The following is a 24,676-nucleotide window of genomic DNA, read 5'->3' on the forward strand; positions in this document are numbered from 1 at the left end:
TGCAATTATATAAACTGTGAAAGTTCGGTTTAATTTGCCAAGTTTTCATGGAGGTTTTTTTATAAGCTCTGATCTGCAGGGCAGGAAAACTGATACCAGTAGAAAGAAGCTTCACCTTCTTCCTTGGAGGGAAGCCTGGCTAAAATATGCAACATCAGTGTCCCTGGACCCTAGTGTTTTAAATACAAATAAATACACTTCTAAATAATGTTGCAAAGGGATTCATTGGTGTACTGCTTTTAAAATTGGTTTAATAGGAATTCGATACTCGGTACAAAAGAAAGACCCTACACAGCCAAGATAGGGCGGTTTTGTGCAAGCACACTGCTGCCCTCTCCTGGGGCGAATCCGACCCACTCCGGTCCTTACACCGCACAGCAGATCCTGAAGGAAGCTGCGTCTCCAAGACCATCAGGACTACTCTGGGGGCTAGAGATTTAAAATAAACAAAGTAAAAAACCAGAAAAGTGAAATACACACAGATACAGAATAAACACAGCAAGCTATTGATCATTATACAAACTGTGATAATTCATCACCTTAAATCCTTAAATTCTACAGCAGTTCGTTCCTTCATTTAGATTGAAAAAAGATTTCCCAATAGCCACTGAAAGAGTTGTCAAGCATTGGTTCTGACTGCCCAGGGAAGCGGTGGAGTCACCTTTTCTCAAGGTATGTAAGACTCTGTAGATGTGGCACTTAGGGATATGGTTAGACTTAGATTATCGTTATCGTTTGGTTAATGGTTGGACTTGATCATCTTAAAGGTCTTTTCCAGTCTAAATGATTCTATGACCTAATGCAGGAGAGCCCAAAAGTGATTTTCAGCATCAACAGCAGAGCCTGTGGGACAGCAGAATATTCTAAGAACTAAGATAAAATGGCAAACAGGAACTTTCACATTCATAAGCACCAAAGAGTTTCGATACTATTACTGCAGAGTAATGCAGAGTAACCATACAAAGTTACACAGGCTCTTAAATTGCTTTGATTTCAGTGGCATTAGAACAAAGATAAATTTTACTGTTAGTCAAAATCCTGCTTTTGATTACCCTGCATAAACCCAGGGTAATTCATGGGCCTAGGTACACTTCCCATTTACCAAAGGTTAATGAGTTGCCTTATGTAAGCCGAGCTTTAACTGGCAGAATGCAGGTTTAATCCCCAGCAAGCATGAGATAAAATACGCAGCCTAAGCTTCAGCAAAAGAAGAGTTAAGACAAATTGATTTTAATTTTGAGATGCAACTGCTAAGAATGAACACAGGCTCAGGTACTGCAGTTTAGCTGAAAGGCAATTTACTAAACTGCGGTAATCCTAAACCTACGTTCAAATCACAAAGTCTAATGTTATTGACAAAGTTAGGTCTTTACAGAATGTTTTAAAGCAATTCACAATTGTATTTTAAACTTAACTAATCACCTAAATAAATACAGTCTGAACATATGCATTTAATGGACTACAGAAGTATAAAACCAGTCCCTCAAATCACAGAAGCAGAAAACCAGCTAAGGTAAACAGAGGAGACGATGGCAGAGTGCATTCCGCAGGGCAGGTGGCCTGGAGCTGTTCACGAACCACCTTGAGATGAGCAGCATTCCACTGCTACCAGGCCAAGCATAGCCAATTCCACAAACCCAGACTGAAAACAACTGATTGTATAGCAGTTCTCAAACTGAAAGTCACCCATCCCTTTTGGGCATAAGTTTCATGAAAGTTAGCATTGCTGTGCAGCAGTAGGACATCCTACAACTCCAACATGAGCACAGCCTGCAAAACACACTCAGCATTAGGAAGGCCTCAGCTGAGTAGCAGTATATCCAGTTCTGAGGAACACACTTCAAGAAAAGATGTGTTCTCCATGGAAAGGGTCCAAAAAGGAAGGAAGAATCAAAGCTAAAAGTTGTCATCTATAATATCCTAGTGAATTAGCATTCTTTAGCCACTCTTTAATCTAGAGGACAAGATTCAAAAGGAGACAGCATTTTCACATTTTCAAATATGGAATACAGTTGCAGAGAGCAAGGTAAAAAATTGTTTTCTATATCCACAGAAGGTAGAAGGAATAGCAGTAATGGTTTTAAATTGCAGCAATAAGGCATTCAGGTAACACATAAGGAAACCTTTCAGTGAGAGATAAAACAATAAGAATAAACCAAACAAAAAGGTTTTAAGAAGAGGTTAGACAAACAATTGTTAAAGAACAACGTAGGTGTAAATGTGTGTATTTTATTTGTACATTTTATTTAAATGCATACGTGGGAAACCAGTTATCTCTGAAATATCTTCCAGTCTATTCTTTATGACTTTTCATAGTAAATATCTGCAATAGAAGTGATAAAACAAATTATTTAATATACTTCTTCTCTGATAACTATTTCAGTGGCATGAATCACACAGCTTAGAAGCAGCATATTGGTCACAGAACCTGGAATGTTGCTCACTGGCACCAGAAATTAAAAAGATGAAACAAAGCCAATGAACAAAGCAGAGAATTAGATTACTGCAAAGCGTTAGACATTCTGGATTATTATCCACAAGCCAGCAAACACCAGGAAAAAAACATTCCCTGGAACCCTGTCCACAGGTGTCTCAGTAGGAAATTTACATACAAATCATCAAGTACCAATACCATATCAATCATCATTTTGAATCCAGTCTTCACCAGTGACAGTATTAACAACTTAACAGTTCACAAAAACTGTAATGCAGCTCCTGATGCAGCTTTCTATAGGCACTTTTACTCTTCCCCTGTTACTGTATTAAAATTCAAAATTATCTTGCAGAAGCTAAAGATCAGTATCACTAAACCACTATGAGAAACAGACCTAATCAACAAAATATGCCTTAGAATTAGACCATACTGGTGGTCTGCCTCGTAAAGACAAAGAAATAGAGTTCACAAACTGTCTATGAAAGCTACAGGTGATTTGTGCAGTTGTTGATATCTTTAAATTATTCCTTTCCTGGGCTATTTTAACTCTAAGCATTTTGAACTGTAAACATAGACCATGAGAGTGAGAAACAGAAAATACTATCTCCCAAAAACTACTCTCCTGCCAAGTGACAACAGCAAACTAGTGTAAAGTCTAAACATCCAAAGGAACAAAAATCTATTGCCTTTTTTCCAGTACTGGCATTTTCTTATTTAAGTTATTAAAGTGACCAAAAAAACCCTATCTTTTTGGAAGCAAAAAGGCTAAACTCGTTTCTCCACAATTTTTTTGTTAACTATAGCTCAGATTTTGTTTTAACCTTAATCATCCATTAAATGAACAAACATTTTTACCATACTGGTTTTAATTTTTTCATCTCCAACCTGCTGCATAAACAGGAAGGGGAGGGGGAAGGCCACTGTACAAAAACAGCTTAAGGGCACCTTTAATCAATGATTAAGAAGAGAAGGGGTTTACTACGCTGACTACAAAGAGAGGGTGGTTACCACTACACTCTTTGTTGCTTCTGATTGCTGCAGCCCCCATTTTTCCCTCCCATCTTGTCCATTCGCTGCACACCCCCCAAAGCTGCCCCAGCACTCGTGTCTCAATACCACCCATCCAGCTGTTTGCTGCCCAGCAGTAGAAGGCTAAAAAAAAAAAAAAAAGAAAAAAGAATTAATTATCAAGAGGCCTCAGCCAGGAAGGTCACTTCAGAGAGAGAGCACCTCTCTTCTTCTAAATTCTTGACAGCTGCCCAGAGCCAAAGGACGGCTTTTAGGCACCCAGAGAGAAAGAAGCAGCGGTACCCTTTCGGTGCTCGCACCACTCAAAGCACGCCACCCCCAGCCACCTCCAGGCTTCCTCTTCTCTGCCCTACATTGCTTCCCTACCGTGCTAAGCGACCCTTTTTTGCCCAAAAACTCCATCCCCGCACTCCACGAACCCCCACGCGCAGCCTCCTCATCCCGCAGCCGCCTCCCAGCACCCGGCACAGCCCGGGGTCCGGCCCCGCCCCCCCCGCACGGCGCACGCGCCGGCCTGACCTCCTGCGGTTGGGCGAGGGAGCTGTCCGTCAATCGGCCGCCGCGGCCGCGGGCCACTGAGGTGCGCCGTAGGGGCGGGGGCGGGGCGCTGGCGGCAGGGCGGGCGGGGCGCGGGGCGGGGCCGGCGCGGTGCGGGACGGGCGGGCGGCCCCGGGGACGCGGTGGGGACGCGCGGCCGTCGCTGCCGTCATTGTCGTCACTGTCGTCACTGTCGTCACTGTCCTTCTGCCGCCGGGGTGTTTGGCCTCACCGACGCGAGGAGAGCCGCGGAGCTAGTCTCGGATCAGCGGAGAAGCCGACAGGCGCAGGGGAGCGCCCGTGGTGCGGGCTGTCGGCGGGCCTGGTCGTTACGGGATATAAGTGGTTGAAAAGAGGTCGCCTTAGGAGACCTGCCTTGTGTGTTGGAGCGTTCCAGGCGAACAGAGGTGCAGCATGTGCGTATATTTGCTTTATAAGCGGAAATGAGGAGGCATTACGGGCGAGGCAAGGAAAAGCGTGGATGGAGCGGTCCCAAGCACGGCCCCCGCCGGCACAGGAGATCCGGTCACGGCAACCGCGCCGGAAGGCGAGTACCCGCACCGTGGGCTGGCAGGGGTTCGGCCATGGCGTGTCATGCCTAATTAAATTTGCAGAATGGTGACTTTCTGGGACTGCGAGGGTATATCTGAGAGCTATATCTGCCATCCCTAGCGAGAGTGGAATTGCACTGATTTCTGGAAGTTTACTGTATATTTACAACTGTACATTGATTTTAAGCTGAGATGTGGTTGTGTGAGCTAGTCCTTTCAGGTGTGCATGATCGTCCCTAAACTCTTCACCAATATGCAAAGATAGTTCAGGGAAGAAAAATGTAAGTGCTTCATTCTAACTGCCCGTTTATTTTGTCCCTTGGTGTCTGCTGGTGTAAAAACTGTCATTAATGTTTGAAAGCATGTTAGGTAATGTGGTAATAGTACCATATCTAGCAGATCAGGAAAATTAAGCAAAGTTTCACCAGCCTTGAAAACTGATTCTTTCAGAAAAGTGTGTTTTATACTTTAGAACTTATACTTGCCTGTGTTTAAGCTGGTTTTATAGTTCTTTTTCATTCTCATATTCTTTCATTTGTGCCTCTTGCAGGACGAAAAGATGCCAATCCTTTGCTTTAATGCACTAAGTTGTTTTTTTTAATACATACTTTTAGAGAAAGAGACACACATATATGAGTTGCCACATTAGTTTCACTTGTATAAGAAAGGTTAGAAACACAAATGGGCCCTCGTTCAGTGAGTATAGAAATAAAAGGATTTTCTTAAAGAGCTTTAAAGTTAAGTGCTAGGGTTTGATCTAGGGTGGTTTTGCCCTTGTATATCTGTTGTGTTCTTTAACTATTTTCAAAGCTGTATAATCAAACAGCAGTAGAGCTGGTATTAGAACTAGAATTTCTTTATTGTTTTGTTTTCAGTAAGTTAAAACTCTTGCAAAACACCTTCACCTACTGTATTTAAGATGATATGTAATAAGACCTGTCCTAAAAAGCGAGAATTGTACAGGTGATTCAGAAAACATCCCAGTGGAATTTTGCTCATCAGTACTGAATGTGCTTATTTATATTTTTTCAAAAAGAGGAAAGCTGCAGTTACCTCATCTACTGCAATGTTTATTAGAAAAGCAGAGGCTTTTCATTCTTGGAGTTTTCATTAAACTTTTGTTTATTTGGAATGTTTCTGAACCTCATCAGTGAAATTCTTGTTATGAAGAGAATGGCAAAATATTTTTGATGTGACATCAGTGTTTTACCCATGCTGTGTCTCAGTTTATGCTGAGAAGACTTGCAGGCTTTCAGGAGTGGGCTGTTCATTTAATGTAAAATTGCCCAGTTAATCTTTTGCCAGAAAGAGTTAAAGGTGCTTGCAGAATCAGCAGCCCCCTCTAATGTTTTAGCAAGTAGTTTAAGGCTTTTAGGATGCCTTTATCTCTAATGTTCTTGAGAGGTTTTTAAGCTGCATATTTTCCTTGTTTGATTTTCATAGTTTAATGTATGGTGACATGCAGCATGTGCTTATCACAGCACTGCAAAACAGTACTCCATTAATGTCAATAATAATCTGCTTTCTAGATTCTTTGTGGGAAATGTGTAGGACAATTGTGAGTCTGTCTTGAAGGCAATGCTATTTTTTTTAGTCTGGAACAGGAGGAACCACAGACCCCAGTGAATGCAGGTCCCAGCAGCAGTGGAGATCCTTCTTCATCCAGTTCAACACAGAACTCTGTAGTACCAGGTAAGAGATGGTGTTTACAGGTAAAAAGTCAGTTTCTATATGCTGATTGAAGGAAAAAAGTAGTAGTAGCTGCATTAATAGTCTGGTGTTACAGGAAAGTAACATCAGGTGATATAAAAAGATATAGTGAGTGAGGATCTGGAGAACAGGCCCAAATCACTTTCAGGCCCAGAAGTGCTTCTCGTGTTTAAAAATTTGTGTGCTTAGCCAAGCTGATATAAGCTGAAAAAAGAGAAATTTGTTTCTCCCTCCAGAAATGCTGCTTTGGGAAGAAAATTAACTACTAAGGAAGCAAATAAAATAAGAAAGCATATAAGAAATTACTACTTGTATCCAGTTATTCAGTCTTTTGAAAGGCACAATGATCCACCACTTTGGAGAATCATCTCTCTTTATGCCTTCAGTGTATTTTGTAGTCTGTAAGAAATACACTCTGGCTAAATATTTGTTCATTAACAACAAATGATGAAGTATCAGTGCTGTTGAGGAAGATGTCCGTCCCATTTATGTTCTGGTTTCCTGACTCATTAAACAGAGCTAGCAAAAGCTAAGCCTGTGGAAACATATATTTCTCTGCAACAGGAGAGTCCTGAAACACCACTGATTCTTAACAACAGACAAAACCAGAGGGTTTTTGGTATATCAATGTTTTATGTTGTGTTAGGAGATGTATCCTGCAAGACATTTATTGCTGTGTAATTAGATTCTGTGTACTAAATGTGGTGTGCTTTTATTACCTTTACCGATTCATTGACTAACTTTTTATTTTTCCTGACCTGAATAAGTTTTGGTGACTGAACCTAAAAGATGGGGACAAGGATTTGAATTGTAAGCAGCATCAAAAAGAGATTACTTAAAATGAAAATTCTGGTAGTAGATAAAGTTTTAAATAAAAACTCTTGAAATGAAATGTAACAGTTGCCTCTTCTGAATAAAATCCTTTGTCTTGAGACAATGTACCATTATGAATCTGTCAAAGTATTTTATCTGTCTGCCTCTGAATTCACCCAGACAATGAAGCACTAAAGTTGAAGGTTTCTCATCCCAATTTATCCTTGGATAGGGAGCCAAATGTACTCTTGATTATATCTAAATCTCTCCTATGTGTTGAAGAAAAAGTATCTTGTTCTGGGAAGTGAATCACTTTATTTTGGTTTGTGTGATACCTCATTGTCAATTTTTTTGCTGCTGTTTGGGACTGTCCTACCTAGTTTTTTAACTAAGAATGTCCCCTCATGATTGATTTATGAAGAAAGATCATTTTTGTTCTGCAGCAAAACCTTTCTTCTTTTGCTCTTCTGATCTGTCTGAATTTCCTCTTGGTCAGTGGTGTACCTGTGTAATGGCACTGCATTTGAAAAGCTATAATCTTTTTTTCTCCTGTAAGTGGCTCATCTATTCCTAATCTGTGTATCATACTTGGGACCCATTGGGAACAAGAGCTTTGGGTTTTGTGACTGACATTCACATGAGGACTTGCAATATCAAAGAGCCATAAACAAACTTAGTTGTCTATGTGATTTTGTCACTTTTTCTCCCCCTACCCCCCAAGAACTGCCAGGATTTTATTATGACTCAGAAAAGAACCGCTATTTTCGCCTACTGCCTGGACATAATAACTACAACCCACTCACCAAGGAGAGCATTCAGTACAAGGCGATGGAATGCAAAAGACTGAGACTCTTAGAAGAGGAAGAAAAACAAAAGAAGGTATGTTCTGAAAAAGATTGCAATTAGGCTTTATTGTATAAGCCCAGGACAGCTTATAAACTAAAGCCTTTCAATTCTGACACAGTTTTTGGCTAAGAATATATAGTCCTTGAAGCCTTTTATTTGACTGTTCCACACAGGAATGAAATCAAGTCATTACAAACAAAAAACCTGTAAAAAGACAGGAACTGTGCTCAAAATTGCAGTTGTCCAACAGTTACACCTGAGTCAGAACACTGGATGCCAGGTTTCAGTATGCTGTCATTTGGAATAAGTGAGCAGTGTTCTTTTCCCGAGGCAATGAAGTGCTCCAACCAGCTATTCAGCTCTTTAGTGTCCACTGTGAAGAACATTTTGACTCTCAAGTGCTTGCTTTGTCTGAGCATTATAAAAAAGATTTCTTACTCTATAATTCTGCAAAGTGCTCTATCCTTTGGTCTCCTCAGAAAGTGTTTGCATGAAATTTTAAAAAATTATGAATCATAGAATGGCTTGGGTTGGAAGGGACCCTAAAGATTATCTAGTTCCAACCCCCCTGCTGTGGAGGAGAATAGAAATGGAATGGAAAATCAGTTCAGTGCAACAGTAAGACTGCGTGCTTAGTAGCAATCTTGTTGCGATAGAATATCTTGCTGTATAATAAGAATTTAAGGTGTTATAGCGAAGCCAGAAGGTGACTTCACACCTCCAGGTGGTACTGCTGATTATGTAGAGTGAAAACAATGGCTGTTGGTTTTGGGTATTTTTTTTCTTCAGCTTTTATATTTATAGAAGCACCCTACATCTCACAGGAATATATTCTTGTCTGCTTACTGTAGTAGACCATGGAGATGGTGCTGGAAAGTGTTTTATAGATGTTCTGAAAATTTTAATTTATGTAGGCTAAAGGAAAAAGTTACCTACATATCCCAAACATCTAAGACCCACAGCCATGTTTGAATCATAAGCAAGCAAATAACTGAGGAGGCTTCCATGTTATTCTCTTCCAGAAAACAACAAGGGCTGGACTGAACTCATCTGTGCTGTTACAGAAAAGGCAGCTGGGTTTGCTCAGCTCCACAAGTTATTGCAGGTACAATGATTTGATTTGCCCTCTGTTTTCAGTGCCAAGTTCTGCTGTTAGTGCAACTGTTTCTGTCAGGTTTTTTTGCATTTCTTCTTCCATTAGGAGAAGGAAGGATATATTCCTTAAAATTAGCAAAAAGGTTATATTCTGTTCTATCAGGTTACTAAAATGATGAGAATTCAAATGGGAAAGTTGTTCCCCAACTTCACTTCCAAAAAAAATTCACTTTATATATGCACACACGTATGTATATGAATATGCTGGTTTGCCACATTGTGCTTTAGGAATACAGCACAGCTTTTCTTTGGATGGATGCCTTTCAACTGATGTGACCATTCCCCTTCCCTCCAATTAGAGTAGATAAGGTAGCTCAGATCCAGTAACAGTGGCAAGTTAAGTTAGTGACTTGCTGTGGTGTTGTTTCTGCTACTAAAGATGTGCTGGGCTTTAAAATAACAGGATGAAGTTCTGTGAATGTGGAAGATGTACATGTTCACGGGTTATATAAGTTAAATTTTAGCATGCTAGTTATTCAGGCATTTTCTCTTCTGTGCTTGAGAAGCAGTTCTATATGGTGTACAGAATTCTTTTCATAGGCATTAAACTCAGGCTTACCTGAATTCTCATCTCTTCAACCCCCTCACCCCCCACCTGTTTTTACAGGCTAGTCCATGAACTAAAAGTGAACGGCATGCAGAGGAGGAAGATAGAAATTCACAGTCCAGATTCCTCAGTTGCTGGAACCAACAATTTTAAAATCATTGTGGTATGTTATGAGAAATGATAAGTCTTTAGCATAAAGAGAGCTTATCTTCAGTGAAAATTCAGGCTCTTGTAATCAGATCACATAGGTCAAATTTTGCTTTCAAATATGTCTTATTCCTGTTGTGTCAGTTCTTAAAATCTGTGCTCGGTAATTTTAAACAGGTAGGGAGAGGCTGTTCCTTTCCTAGAAAGGAAAATTATAAAAAAGGTTGGATATGAAAGTGATTTTTATATTTTTCTTGGCAAAGCCTGTGGTCCAGAGAGTCTATGTAAACATCAGTATTAATTTAAGGATCTGGAGCAAAATATCTTTCATAGGCTACATAGGAAGCTTTCCAGGACCATCTCCTGGCCTTGTAAACAGAAAACTGTGTAGGTAGCCAAAGCCAGAAGGGAGTCGGAAATTTGGTGTCAGAAAAGTTAAAATGTAGCACCAGCCTATTTGCTGTGATTCAACAGCAGAATTCCATGATCACTTTTGATAAGGTTTAAATTTTTGTTTCGTGTCCTCTACCAACAGCAGTCTTTGCTTACCAGTCAGCCAGTGTAAGTGTATAGAGCTGTTAAAATTGGCAAGATCGTTTATTGTTAGCCAAGGACTAAATCCTTTTCTTACCCCTGTGTTTTCTGTGCATGTATGAAAAACTGAGTTGGCCACTGATTTTAGAGGTGAATGGAAAGCAGGTGGTGTTAAACGGATCAGAATTAATGTGTTGTTTCATTTTAGACCTAATGCAGCTCCCTCAAGCTGTTTTTCCTGTAAGTTTCCAGTAAGTGTGACCGGTAAGCTTTTATTTTACAGGCAGATGTTGCTTGTGAACGAATATTCACTGTGAACGATGTAGAGCATGGAGGATGTAAATATGGTATCATCAATCTCAGCGGTTTGGGGAAGGAGTCTCTCACTGTGGAGATGTATGACAACCTCTACTTCACAAACCGCAAAGTACTATTTTCTGTTCCTCCTTCCTTTGGTTATTGCATTCTCGGAATGCCATGAGCCTTGGGAGGCTCAGGCAGAAATGCCATGAGGGTTGGGGAAGGGTTTAGGAGAATAGAAGAACCTAGAAATGTGAAGCTTGGATAAACACAGAACCACAGTAAACTTGTCTCGGAAAGTCCTCAGTACCAGTGATAGTCCTCAGGAATGTTATGCTAGAATATGAATGCAAGACTAGGTAGAAGTACCAGCTTCCAAGGATAGTGCTTGGACTTCAGACCAAGCACTTCAGACTTGGACTGTAGCTGGGAAAACTGTCAGAAACTACCAAGATTTGCATGCTTCTTAAAAATAATTTTGGGCAAATGTGTTTATCCTTAAACATGATACATATTTGAAACGGGCTTTCATAATCTCTTCATGCTCAGATTCTTTTAAGGATGGTCTCTCGAGTAATAGGATGTGCGTGGTGCCTCAGTCTGTGTTTGGTCAGAGTTCTCAATGCTGTTCTGTCGTTACAAGAGGAGTATGAGGCTAAAATGCTCGTGCCTCTTGCTGAGCTATTTAGTGGACTAAGGAATTGTGCCCAGTGCCTAATTTGGTGTCATCTTTGCATGGAAATAATCTCTCATTAATTGAGTAGCTGATGACAAAAACAGTATGTCTTCTTGTGTCTGAAGGTGAATTCTGTGTGCTGGGCATCATTGACTCATCCAGATTCTCATGTTTTATATCCTTTTAAAAAAAGCACAATTGCAGTTCAGCTTTCTTAAGTCTGCATCATACTGCACAGAAAAACTAACTTCCAGGAATCCCTCTTGTGTAGTTGTCCCAGCAAATAAATTTTCTGGAAAACAGAGGATGTTATAAAAATTGAAAGGTGTTGGAGTTAATGAGACAGATGTATGGTTCTACGATAGATATATGTAGAACTGTTCCAGTGTAATAGTAGATGAAAGACCATGTTTTCTGCCCTGGAGAATTCCCACTTCATTAATAGTGTATGTAAATACTATATCCAAAATGACCTCATGTTTAGAAATTGGCTGAGGCAAAAGAATAGGAGCAGAGGGTTAAGGCAACAACCTCTCTCTGAAGTGAACCTCTTTGAAAGTGGGTTGGTTTGTTTCTGTTTAAAACCATCCCCACATTGACTGGGGAGAATGGGAGCAATTCATTGGCATCATGCTCTGCAACTGTCAGAGCATGTTCTGTAGGTCTGTCTCAGAAGAAGAGGAAAGTTGATGGTAGAGGAAGAAGTAATGGACAGTGCAGAGCTCAGAAGAGAGAAAGAAAATGGAATTTTGACATGGGAGATAGCAGACAACAGATGTGCTATTAAAATGCCAAAAGAAATGACATAGTAAAATATGGAATGGCCCCTGGGAAAAGCCAGGCAATTCCAGACTGACCCATCAGAGGGCAGGAGCTCACCATGCGTGCCCAAGGCTGAGGAGGAATTTGTTATTGGATGGTTTGGTGGGTTCAAGCTTTCCTCTAGTCGTGTTACAGATTTACCCCACTGAACTTGAAATGCAGCTTTCAAATTCTGTTTATACCTGGTGTAGTCTTCATAAAATACTTAAATGTAATCTAAATTGAGTCTTCCTTGCGTCACCAATGTATGCTCCCCTTTTTCCAACTTATCTCCATGAAAAACAGATCTATATTAATACAGTGTCATCAGCATATGACACTACGAATGATCTATGTAGGCCATGCTTTTTTAATTTTCCCCCTACCACTAGTAAGATGCCATAGGATTCCTCTTCTCTTACCTTTCTGGTACTGAAAATACACAAGCAAGAATTTTAGTTCTTTCTAGCTCATTCCTATGAAAGAAATGAAAAGTCAAGACTTAGTTGTAGACTTAAACACACATCAAAAGTCTCAAGAGGAAGTATTGTGAGCTGTGGTTGTGTCAGAACATCTTGTTTTTCTCAGCTATAAATGTTAGGCAGCTTGTTCCATTCTAGGGCGAAATCTGTTTTTCTTAACTCACTTCAGCAAGCTGTGTCTCATGGGAATTGCAGAAACACCAGGCTGTGCCAGTCTGCTTCCAGCATCATTGTTCAGCAGCACTAACCCAGGTAGGGTGTTTTTGTTGGCCTTTCTTCTACAATTTCTGCAGTTATGGTATGAAAAGAGCACAAATGAAAGATTATTTCAGCATTTTCAGTAGTTGGAGAGACTGTTGTCTTGGAAATTGTAAAACAGCATAAGAAGTTGAATGATGAAGAACTTAAGACTTAGTTAACAAGCAGTATTCAAAACACTGGTTTATTTTTAGTTGCTGCAATACTTGACTTTGGCAGAACACCTCACTTGTAAAGTAAACATTTGAGATTTTCCATGAGTAGCTTGGCCTGTTATTAATACTCAGAAGCTACACACAAGAAGTACTCACATTTCCTTATAGACTATCAAGAGTCCCTTCTCATAGCAGCTACTCGAATATGCTCAGTGGATTAATCAAAGGTGGAAAGCTGGTAGATGTCTCAGCCCATAGCTCCTTGTACAGGCTTATGCTCAGTTGTGTGTAAAGATGATTGTTTGGGAGAATACTATGTCTGATGGCTATAGCTGTATCTTTATATATTTGTTGAATGTTCTTGTGGGCAGGACTTTATTAATTGGACTTTTTTGATAGTTGTTAGAACCATGCTTCTTCAAGTCACAGAGTGCAGTCCTCTGATCTGGTTTCCATTCGGACATGATCAGTTAAGTTTATATAGAGGGAATCTGTGATAGATAAGAGTAATGGACCTATTTTAAATTTTTAATGTCATGCTCTTTGTGCAGCCATTAAAAAATATGCATAGAGTTAGTGTGAACTTGAAGAGTCACTGAGCGTGCCCAGTTGCTCTGTAGAACATTTTGAGCCCTTCACCATAATTAGACATTGTGAGTTCCATCAAAATCCTTCTGTCTAGTATATTCTATTGACTGTTAAGGTATTTCCAAGTTTGACCCACTTCACTCTCCTAAAGAGTTGCTTTGTGGGAAACTTGCTAGGTAGCTGCCAGGAGCAAAGTAGAACTTATCCTGTCTAAAACTACGTTATCCATCTGCTCTTAACCATGTCACCTCTGCTACCATACTCATGTATGATTTACCATGAAGAAAGTGAAAACTGAGGACTTAGTCTAGTCTACAAATTGACATAAATTTTGTGCAGGAGCTACATGAGTAAAGGTCAAATCTAGTGTATTGTTACTTAATCAAACTTTTTTTTTTTCTTTAAATAGGCTGGCCAAGAATTTATAGGCTAGGCTTTGGCTAATCTGTAGTTTATAAAGTAAATGTTTTTTACTATAGCCCACTTGTCTTTAAAAAATAGCTTACTTAGTGCTGTGAGGCGAGTGTTACTTTTCTCTTTCCTGCCATGGTCAGCCCTCTGACTGCTGAATAAATTTCACAATATCATCTATTTCTCAATATCATCAATTTATATATATAGTCTGTAGGTGTCCTGCTTACAGCCATAAAGTCCCACTTCTGTTTCCTGTCTCTTGAGTAGCAGAGGGACGCCAAATGGGTAACACTTTCTCTGCTTCAGATTGAAATGTTAAAAGAAGTATGGCAATCTAAGAACCTTTCTGAGTTATCATCCCATCCTAATGTTTTATGAACACTTCATGTGTTGCTTCTCTCTTCCAGGAGATCGACCTGGAATGCTGTGCAGTTTCAAGATATCCACTGCCTGGTCCTGTGCTTGGTGCCTGAATCCCCAAGCAGACAACTGCTTCAGCACAGGTTATCTCTCTGCAAGGCTAGCAACCCCCTCTGTCTCAGTGGGAAAGACTTACTGAATTCATCTCCCAGCTGCTACTTGAATTACAGCTAAATTAACATAACCTGTCTTCCTTAGGCCTGACACGACGAGTTCTTGTGACCAATGTAGTGACAGGGCATCGACAGACATTTGGAACCAGTAGTGATGTGTTGGCACAACAGTTTGCCAGACAGGTAAGGAGAACATACACCCTTCATTTTTTCAGAGCGCTGCCTAATTCATGGGCTCTTTGTTCTATTTGTGATGGGGCTCCCCACGCTGTACAAAAGGGTGTGATGAGAGCTACTGTTGGATGGGTGTTCACAACAGAGCTGATGCAGTCTGATACTTGCACCATTGAATAGCAGCAAAAAGATCAACTGATTACTGTGGCAACAGAGATAATTTTTGTTAATATTACAGAGGTTAAAAGAAAACAAAAGAAATACAAAGAGCACAGTAATAATATGTTGTAAAATTGTTTTGGTTTTGGCAAATAACCTCATTTTGTTAATATTCAGTGTATTGCCTCTGCCAAGAAGGAGAAAATCCCCATAAATACTAATGGACTTGTTCACAAAGATTTAGTGAGAAGGGTGAAATCAGAAAATGAGAATTCCAGTTTCTGGTTTGCTGTTATGTTAGACTAAGTTCCTACTTACATAGCCAAACTTTTACAGCTAAATAGTTGAGGTTTGAAGGAAACTAATGAGTCAGCTGAAAAACGTGGCAGTATGTAATAAAAATTCTGCTTCTTAATGCCTGTGTTAAAATAATTTGAAAACTGCACCACAGAGCTCAAAAACATGGCACAGATTCTGTCTGCATACCTTGTAAGATCCTTACTCACTCATGTCTGGGCTTCGCGAATGAAGATTTGGGAAGGGCTCTACCCACGTTTGTTGCAAGCACGTTGGTGGCTAAAAAGGCCAATACGAGATAGGCATGTCCAGTTGCAAAGATCCTTACAGATGTTACATAATAGGCTTCTTTCTCTTGGACTCTTCCAGACCCCAGTGCTTTACAATGGCTGCCGTTCAGGTGAGATTTTCAGCATTGATGTGCGTCAACGTAACCGAAAGGGACAGAGCTGGAAAGCAATTCGTCTCTTCCATGGCTCAGCAGTTACATCTATTCACCTTATGGAGGCTGAACATTATCTTATGGCAGCAGATATGGCTGGAAAGGTATGGTTTTGTTGTGTTTAGGATATGCTGTTCCTTTTAGTGTCTGGGCATTGACAGGTGCTTCTCCCAGTCCCAAGGGCTTAGTTCTTAGTACATTGTGTGGAACTGAGTGGTAGTTCCATATATGGATCCTCTTCCAGATCCACTGATTTACCATAGAATGGTTTGGGTTGGAAGGAACTTTAAAGATATTCTAATTCCAGCCCCCTGCCATGGGCAGAGATACCTTCCACTAGCCCAGGTTGCTCAAAGCTTCACACAACCTGGTCTTGAACATTTCCAGGGATGGCGCATCCACAATTTCTCTGGGCAACCTGTTCTAGTCATTTACCACCTTCACATTAAAGAGCTCCCTAATATTAACCTAAACCTACCCTCTGTCAGTTTAAAGCTATTGCCCCTGTCCTATCAGCTATTCCCCCTTGTCCTATCACTACATACCCTTGTAAATTGTCCCTCTCCAGTTCTCTTGTAGCCCTCTTTAGGTACTGGAAGGTTGCTTCTCTAGCCTGAACTCTCTCAGTCTGTCGTCACAGGAGAGATGCTCCAGCCCTCTGATCATCTTTATGGCCCTCTTCTGGACCTGTTCTTAGAGGTCCAACCATTAAGTGCTCTCTGCTTTAACATATCCTCTCTCAAACAATTCCTTCAACTTGCAGATAAAACTGTGGGACCTGAGAACAACAAAGTGTGTGAAGCAGTACCACGGTCATCACAATGAATATGCTGTTCTCCCTCTGCATGTAAATGAGGAGGAAGGACTTCTTACAGCAGGTGGGTGGACTCCCCCCCCCTTGTAGACTGTGTGGCAGTGATTTTCTTATGCCTGAGAGGCATTTCTTAGCTACAGCTGTTGGAAACTCTAAAGCTGTTAATTCTTTAAAATTCAGAAGAAAGTTAGCCTTAAACATACTGTAATATGCTATGAAAATTAAGAAATTATGTTATGCACACCTACTGTAATCACTCCTGTGTAGCACTTAACAGCTTTATCTGCTGTGTCCTGCAAAAGTCCCGTTATCCTTTGTACAGTACATCTCAAGAGTAGAGCAGAAAATACTTGATTTTGAAATTCAGGGAAACAACATGTAAACAAACATTCTGGTGATTATATAGAGACTAAAGAACGTGTATATGTTTAGGTGGTAGTTAAGTGGATAGTGTGGTGACAGACTGAAGCATTGGCATGTAAGCCAGACTCCTTGTAAACTGTCTATACCACTCAGGTTCATTTTGAATATACTTGGTTACAGTCAGATATTTTTAATATTAATATATTTGGGGTGGGGGGAGGAAAAGTAGCAATAAATGAAGCAAAATCCCTATATCCTTATAGTATAGCTAAGTTTCACAAGGTCACTGTAAAGAGAGTGACCTTCTCTCCTTGTATTTGTCAATACATGGCGGAATAAGGAGAAGATTTTTTAATTTGACTGAATGTTTCTCCCCTTTTTTTGCTTAGGAGCTTGATAAAGAGAAAGCACTTTAAATACTGATTTATCATACCTTTAATTGCCTAATAGGAAATGCACATTTTTCCCACTTTTGCAGTATTTCTGTTTCATAAAGTACAGATAAGCACTTTGCATCTAGCGTGTGTAGAAATAGTCAGAGTGTTTTCCCCATAGACCTTCTGCTTCTGTGGTGATACTCTTGCAGAGCCATGTAAAGTAATTTTTGTGTAATGCTGAATTTTGTTGTTTCCTTTCCAGTTGGTCAGGATTGCTACACCAGAATTTGGAGTCTCCAAGACACCCATCTGCTTAGAACCATCCCCTCTCCCCACCCATCATCCAAAGATGCCATTCCTAGTGTGGTGTTTTCTTCAAGACTTGGGGGTCCCCGAGGAGTTCCTGGCTTACTCATGGCTGTCAAACAGGACCTCTACCACTTCTCCTATATCTGACACAATATTCCCCTCAGACCTGGTCTACCAAGCTGCCAGTCTCTATACGTGACTTCAAAAGTTTTACATCAGTCATCAAGCTATTGAGTCATGTGCTGCTCTTGCATCTGCTTTACCCATCTAATTCTGAACCTCCTTCAGCAGGTTTAGCAAATCTTGCTGTATAAATCTCAGACCTCTTGTAAATAAAAACTGAATATTGATTAACTCTGTAGGCAATATTCAGCCTCTTTGAAATTAAGGCCTGTGAAGCGGGTAACTTTAATCAGTGCTAGCTGATTTTGCTGTCAAGAGACTGTTCTAACTTAATCCTAGTTTAGTCATAGGTAGCTGTGGTCACATCCACCTGAACAACTAGGCTGGCCCAGCGGAGTGGATTAGCAGAGTGAAGCAGCTGGAGTTGAGAAGCTGACGCTTTAAGCGTTCTGGGGCTTTTTTTGGAGTACCTTTGGTCTGGGTTCTGCTTCAACTGCCTCTACTACATCTAGGGTCAGAAGCAGTCCAAGGAATAGCTGTTTCCTCACTCACAGTGTTGGTCGTTTGAGCTGGGTCATACTAAACTTTGTCCTTTTCAGATGATGGTAGCATGCTACTGTCCTGCCACTATTCCCTTTAAAAAGCAACAGGCACAGAACAAAGCCCCTTTTCTGGTCCAGTAGCAAAGCTAAATATCCCTGTTGATTTCTCATAGTGCTTCCTAACTAAGCCGACATCCCCAACATGGAGTTTGATCAGCAGACTGGAATGGCAGGCTTGCTCATGCAGCTGTAGCTGGACACAAGCCCAATCTGGACAGACCACACCCTCTTTAGGATTTGAGATCACACATGCAAAGTCAGGGCTTTTGCATACAGAGGTACAGCTGGGCCCTCAGCTACAAAGTTGTAGCACTAGCTCCCAGTAACTGGGTGATACCATATCTGTATTTGAAAACAATTACTCTCCCAGGGAGCCTCCTTACTTCTAGCTCCTGCTTGGTAACTGGTCTGGGTTGGGCAAGACTGTCCTGCAGACAGTATCTGTAGGAAGCACTGACAGGATCAGGAACCCATGGGGGGTAAAGGCCGATGAACTAGGATGGACTTCACAGGACACACTGCACTCAAGTTTCCCAAAATTCTTATTAAAGGAGTGCAGGAACCACCTTTTCATCCTGGGATCCACTTAGAGCACTTAGATGTACAATTGATATGTCAGAAATGTACTTCCCATGGGATCCTGCCAGGTTAGCAAGTGAGACACAAGTGGGTTATAATCACACCCAGGCTGCGTGGCATGTCCACATGGAGGCTGTGTCCAACTGGCTCAGGGAGGTGGCTGTGTCAGAGCAAGGCTGGGCATCTGCATTCCAAGTGCCTTGTGACAGCAGGTATAGGCTGCACATGCACACAGAGATAAGTGTTGCTGCTGTCTACAGGTGGCCTATTGGGGGGCATACCTAGCACAGCACCCTCACCTGGGATACCACCTGGAAAGGGGTTAACAGTGCTGGGCATCCTAGGAAGGAAGGGGCTTTGAAGTCCCCCACTAAGCAATCCTGTTTCTGCCCTCAGATAAAAACCACCCTCTTAGGCATGTTACAAAGTTTTCTAGCTATTTCATTTCTTAAGAGATATTATTACTCTTTTGCACCTAAAGCTTCTGGCCAGAGCAACCTATTTATGGAGACATTGCGCCCTGCCCCTTTCATCCTGATGGCCCATCAGGTTTGTTCCACCTCACACTGGTGCATATGCAGGGAAAGCTCTTACTTCTATTCCTCTTGAACCAGGAGTATTTGGAGTTTAAAAAGTGGGTTAGTAAAACTGTTCAGTCCGTCACAAAATGTTTTTCCCAGACGAGGAGAGTTTCAGCTGCAGCATGGGCACAGCACTGTTAACAGGGATGAGGCACTCAAGGTCTTGGCATGAGCTCCTTAAGAGTTCATCGAGGACTTGGTGGTGCAGACAATTCATCCCTCTGCATCCCTGCTAGTGTCTTGAGCTCATTGAGCACACTTCACGAGTGTGTCTCTGGTTTCCAAAAGGAAGCCTCACAAGTGCCCTACAATGCAAGTCCTATGCAGGGAGATCCCCTTCCCAAGACCCATGCAAACCTGACCATAGCCTGGGGATTTTTGTTTGTTTCCAGTGCATTCCTCTCCCCTTTTTCAAGTGACTTTGAATAAGAGGGAATTATTCAAATACAGGTTCCAGGAAGGGTAGGCCCTTTTAAAAACCCTCTCTGACCTGCAGGGCTCCACATTTAGTTCTCCTGTTCTCTCACAACCTTCAGGTGTAAGCAATGTGCTGTTCTAGGAAACTGTTCTCAGCAGCTCTTCTTGCTCACCGACACTCCAGTGTTGTGTGTGGTGATCTCCTTCCCTTCCTTTGTATTTCTTTTACCCATTAATCTATATAGAAGACAACAGAGCAGGAAAACTCTCCTCTTGGGAGCAGTGTAAGACTTTACAGTGTGAATATACTCTATATGAAATAGCTGTTGCAAGGGTAGTCAAGATGAAAGATGAATCCCAGCAAATATTTAAAATGGTTTCCTCCCTCTCTGAGTATACATTCAAAACCCCCAAATCTTTCTTCTACCCCATTAACAGCCAACTTCTGTTTCCCCAGAGTCAGACTGAGCTGTCAATTCCTTACAGCTATGGCTCCCCTGATACATCTGGCTTCAGCATTCCTGTGCAGAGCCTCCTTTCTCATACAAAACAGAGTGGATGCTCCTCACAGTGTACGCTCCTCACAGTGTACTCTGTGCTGCTCCTTCCTTCCACAGACATTGTTTATAAGGCATGGGAGTCTCCTGTTCTCCTAAATGGTAAATCTTGCAGGCTCTTCTCATTCCCTCTGCTACCCTTTGATAACCAAGAGACTCAATTCCTGGCTTGCTTTTTTTTCTAAATTCGAGTAAATACTTGAATTCGTCTTGATTGGTTATGCTAATTTTTGACATTTTCTGTTGCATGCACAGTGATTAATGTACACAGCACAACTTTCATAAGCATTTGGATTGCCTTAGTTAATAATGCATACTGCAACTAAGCATCTGCTCAGAAACAGAAATGTAGTTAACCCCATCCCACTGCAGACTCCTAATGTTACATCTGATTATCAACTCAGAGTTGCAACATACTTTATATTCATCTTCTTGCTAGTAAACGTGTGGTTCAAACCCCTGCAGGTAGCAACCTGCAAAGATCATGAACTCTCTTAGAACAGAATTAATTCCAAAATTTAAATTAAAATTTAAACTCTTTTCAGTGCTCTTAACTCCAGTAGTGCCTGTTCTGCAAGAACAAGACTGTACAACAAATATGCCGTTACTGTGGGAAACACAAACTAGAAATTGTGGCAGAAAGGCAACTTACATAACCGAAGATAATTTCTTTCCTTTGTTCCCTTTTAGGCAAAACTTGTAAAACAAAAGAAAATAATTTCCTTTCTGTCCTTTCCAGGAACAAAATGTACATACATGTCCCTGCAAACCCACTCACCCAATTAGTGCTTTTGCAGCCAACACTTCTAATTAGGCCTGCAAGAGCTATAAGAAAGGAGAAGGGAAGCAGGGCAAGAAGGAAGGCAATTTGGCTTCAGTGACAACAGCAAGCAGCCTGCAGGCAGTGGCTGAAGTATATTAAAACATCAATTTCATTATGCAGCAATATCAAGACCCTAAGGTAGTTAAAAATGAACTGCAGCACTCTTTCTCTCTGCTACAGTATCAAAAATAACCTTACTTCTTTGCCTCAGCTTCTCAGCAAGTACTGAACTGGAGGGCAACTTCAGAAGGGCCAGACCTGCACTCCAAGACAGGTTGTAGCATCCCTCATCCTGCAGACACCATTTCTTTGGTCCCTTTTGTTCATTGGAGCACAGCACAGAGCAGACCAGGCTCTTCTCACTGACCAAACTATCCCTCCCATCAACACAATTCTCTCAGAAGCCACAGTCTCACCCATGCTCTGTTCCATATACTCTGCTGCTATTAGTCATCTCTCAGCCCTGATGAATAAAGCTCTTTCCACATAAAACCCTTTAGGTCACATAAGGTTCTTAGATATAACAGGCAGAAAAATTTCTATTTTAACTCGAAATGCCTAAAGCAGGGAGGGGATTTGTTTCTGGGTCTTCTGTGGTGGTGTTGGTTATGTCTTTCTGTTGGTCCCAATTTATTGCAGTACATGGCTTCATGGTCATTCCGCCTCTATTATCCTGATGAATACTGAAACTAAGAGATTAAAAAAAATCAAGTTACTAGTCACAAATTCACACAGGCATTTTTGTATTTCTGAGTTTAATAGGGACCTGTTCTAACAGGACTAGAAAATGATGCATTTGTTGTGAGAATTCAAACCCAAACATGTACATAGTCCCAAGGTGTCCCCTTACAGACGCTGCTTTCAGAAAAGTTATGATCTGGCAGTGAACAATTCAGCTTTGGTCCTCAAACCTTCAGTTGTTAGTGGCTGCTTGCATATACTATATATACTACATATACTGTAAGCTGAATCAAGCAGTCAACGCCAACCTAAGGTACTTTCTAGACGGGTTCTGGGGTAAGGGACTGGGGTTGAGAGATGCTTGATCCAAGTGTTTAAAGCACTTCACAAATTAGTTTAATGTTTCAAAAATGGAAGCCAAGGCACCAAGTTGATAAACCTTTTAAAGTACTGTCTGAAAATATAACCAAGATCACCTGCCTTTTCTTGTTCAAACAACTTCTTTCCTATCTGCAATTCTGTTGATATCATGGTGGCTGTGAAGCACTCCAATGCCTTCCTGACAAGTCATCATCATACATACGCTATTTCTTCTCTTCAGTGCTACTGAAAAATTGCCTTTTAAGCAGAAGCAGAAAGATTTAACCAGCTTCTCAAAACATCAGAAATCAGTGTTTCAAAATCTCCAGACATTCTTGAAATTAGAATTTCTCTAATGCCACAAAACATTTCCTACATAAAGACTTCCATGTATATATATATACACCACTTGTATTTGTATATCTTTTTTCACTTGAATTATATCCAACAAAAGGGAAGTTAAAAAGCTGAATGCACTTTAATTTTGGCTTAAGATAACTGATTAGCTGCCATTCTACTTTAGCTTTGTATTTGTCACACTATACTGTTGATTTTGAAAACCCTCATATCAAGATTTTATTTATTGTGGCATTGCCATGATTTCACAAATACATTTTAAGACATACTATGTGCTGTGACTGACAGAATATATATGTCAACGTTGCTTTACCATGAAAGAGTGCTCAGCTAAAGCAGGGGGTAGGGACAGGACCTGGATGACAAAAAACAGACAGTTCTATCACTTGTCCAAATCACTCTCTGTTCTCAAATTACTAGCAGGCAAAGACATATCTGTTGGTGCCAAATTATATTACAGCCATCAGCAATAACTGAATGCAAGGACAATGCCATGATATCTGGCATTATAGTGACTGACAAATGAAACATGAAAATGAGAGGCTGCAAAATAGAGTGATATTAGCATTTAAACCTTATTGGACTGGTTATGCTGAAAGCAAAAATATGAAGAAGAAAGTCTGTATGACCAGGTGGGAAGGCAGAGTCCTGCAATGTTAAAGCCCAGGCTCCCAAAGCAACAGGGGCATTTATGAATGTCTCAGCACAGTCACAGCAGACAGACACCTGGTATAAATACAAGGCAAACCTAACATAATGATGGTGTTTATTTCCAAGAACTCTTGTTGACATCAAAAGCTAGGGAGGGTTGTCATGTTTTCCAGGACATAACCAAAGGTCCAATTCACAAGGGACACAGACAGGAACACAGAGGATACCTTGACCAACTTCAGCTCATGCAACTGGGCAGGAGAGTGAATGAACAGGAAAACCAATGTGGGGGGAGCAAGAGTGGAGCGAAAAACAAAGCAGTTTCTCCCGTGCAAATAACCATACATTAGAGCCTGCTCCTACCCTGACAATAGCTACATGTTACAGCCGTGCTGTTCTGCCATCCGTTTCCCCAGCTGCAAGTCTCAGGGGCAACGTGCACACGATAGACATTTAAGCCAAGATTAGCTTACAGGTTTTGAGTAGGGTGCCTAACTAAAAGTGTGCACATCTATACAAACCTCACATATATTTGCTTCATAGAATGAGAGAAAAACCCACATCACCTATTTGAAGATGAACCTTCATGCTGAATTGGCATACGTACCCACAATGGAAATATATCCAGCAGAACAGAGCAATCAGATGCTTTTTCCTCTACAAGTCTAGGCTTGTTTTGTGGTGCTTTGGGTGAGGAATGTGTTTTTCACTGGGGCACACATCTTTGTACATCAGTTAGATCACAGGATTCTTATTTTACTTGATGTTTTCCATAGCATTCCTTATAAGAAGAGGTGGGGACGCTGCTTGATGTGCCAATAATCAATCTGATATAATTTTCTGCCAAGAGATTTACATCAGTCAACTTCAATCTGTAACTCAGAACATGCTTTTATCGTGTCACATCTCAGACAAATTGAATTCATTATCCTACCAAGTAAGTGTGTCAATTTTAACTTCTGCAATGTTAACATTACAGTGAACTTCAGTTAATCCAGGGACACATTATCATCTTGACCTACTGCAACTTCATGGTAAATAATTAATTTCTCATCAGTATAGCACACATAGTGATCTAAAAATTTCCTGGAAAACAGTCCCCTCCTATCGCTGCCCTTGTAAATACACAAGACTTTTTCACAAAAGAGCTGCATTAATGTCGGACCTGTCTCACAGTTTGTGCTTTTGCAGAGCTCCAGCAACGTTGCTGTTAAATTCTGACAGGTTTTCCAAAGACTCACTCTGGCTAGATGCTACCAATACCTCAGCACACAAAGCATCTCTCCTAATAGTTTAGGAATAAAACTCTTGCAGGTTTCTACTCACAGTCCCGCCCCCCCAAGCACAACATGCTCCCAATATTGCTTCAGTGATATTTTTTTTCATGATTTCCATTTCCTTCATTTAAGTTTCCTGTAGAGCTTTCTGTCCACAGATGTATTTTAGAGCTCTTTATTGAATTTTAATGTGTTAATACCCAATAGTGTTGGACTCCGCTAA

The 24,676-nt window shown here is 40.9% G+C and overlaps 1 protein-coding gene and 1 long non-coding RNA gene across 3 annotated transcripts; one reads left to right on the top strand and one right to left on the bottom strand.

Annotated features, from left to right (window-relative positions):
- Nucleotides 1-229: 229 nt before the first annotated feature.
- Nucleotides 230-3,940, bottom strand: LOC113946783. Its single transcript, XR_003527548.1, has 3 exons — nucleotides 3,830-3,940; nucleotides 2,259-2,323; nucleotides 230-429 (listed from the first exon to the last, which is right to left on the bottom strand). It is a non-coding gene; the product is annotated as an uncharacterized LOC113946783 (long non-coding RNA).
- A 251-nt stretch (nucleotides 3,941-4,191) lies between these two features.
- DCAF4 (DDB1 and CUL4 associated factor 4) lies at nucleotides 4,192-17,811 on the top strand. Of its 2 annotated transcripts, XM_027642209.1 has the most exons (13): nucleotides 4,192-4,547; nucleotides 6,146-6,243; nucleotides 7,796-7,953; nucleotides 8,943-9,025; nucleotides 9,683-9,785; nucleotides 10,587-10,730; nucleotides 11,405-11,454; nucleotides 12,735-12,814; nucleotides 14,385-14,480; nucleotides 14,596-14,693; nucleotides 15,510-15,686; nucleotides 16,346-16,460; nucleotides 17,399-17,811. In XM_027642209.1, the coding sequence occupies exons 1-13, from the start codon at nucleotides 4,444-4,446 to the stop codon at nucleotides 17,590-17,592; spliced, it is 1,500 nt and encodes a 499-aa protein (XP_027498010.1). In that variant the 5' UTR covers nucleotides 4,192-4,443; the 3' UTR covers nucleotides 17,593-17,811. The 2 variants fall into 2 exon arrangements, with proteins under 2 accessions (XP_027498010.1, XP_027498011.1); XM_027642210.1 differs by lacking the exon at nucleotides 10,587-10,730.
- Nucleotides 17,812-24,676: the final 6,865 nt, after the last annotated feature.

The sequence above is a fragment of the Corapipo altera genome, unplaced genomic scaffold (genome assembly GCF_003945725.1).
Source record: "Corapipo altera isolate COAL_440 unplaced genomic scaffold, ASM394572v1 23b, whole genome shotgun sequence".
NCBI classification, from domain to species: domain Eukaryota; kingdom Metazoa; phylum Chordata; class Aves; order Passeriformes; family Pipridae; genus Corapipo; species Corapipo altera.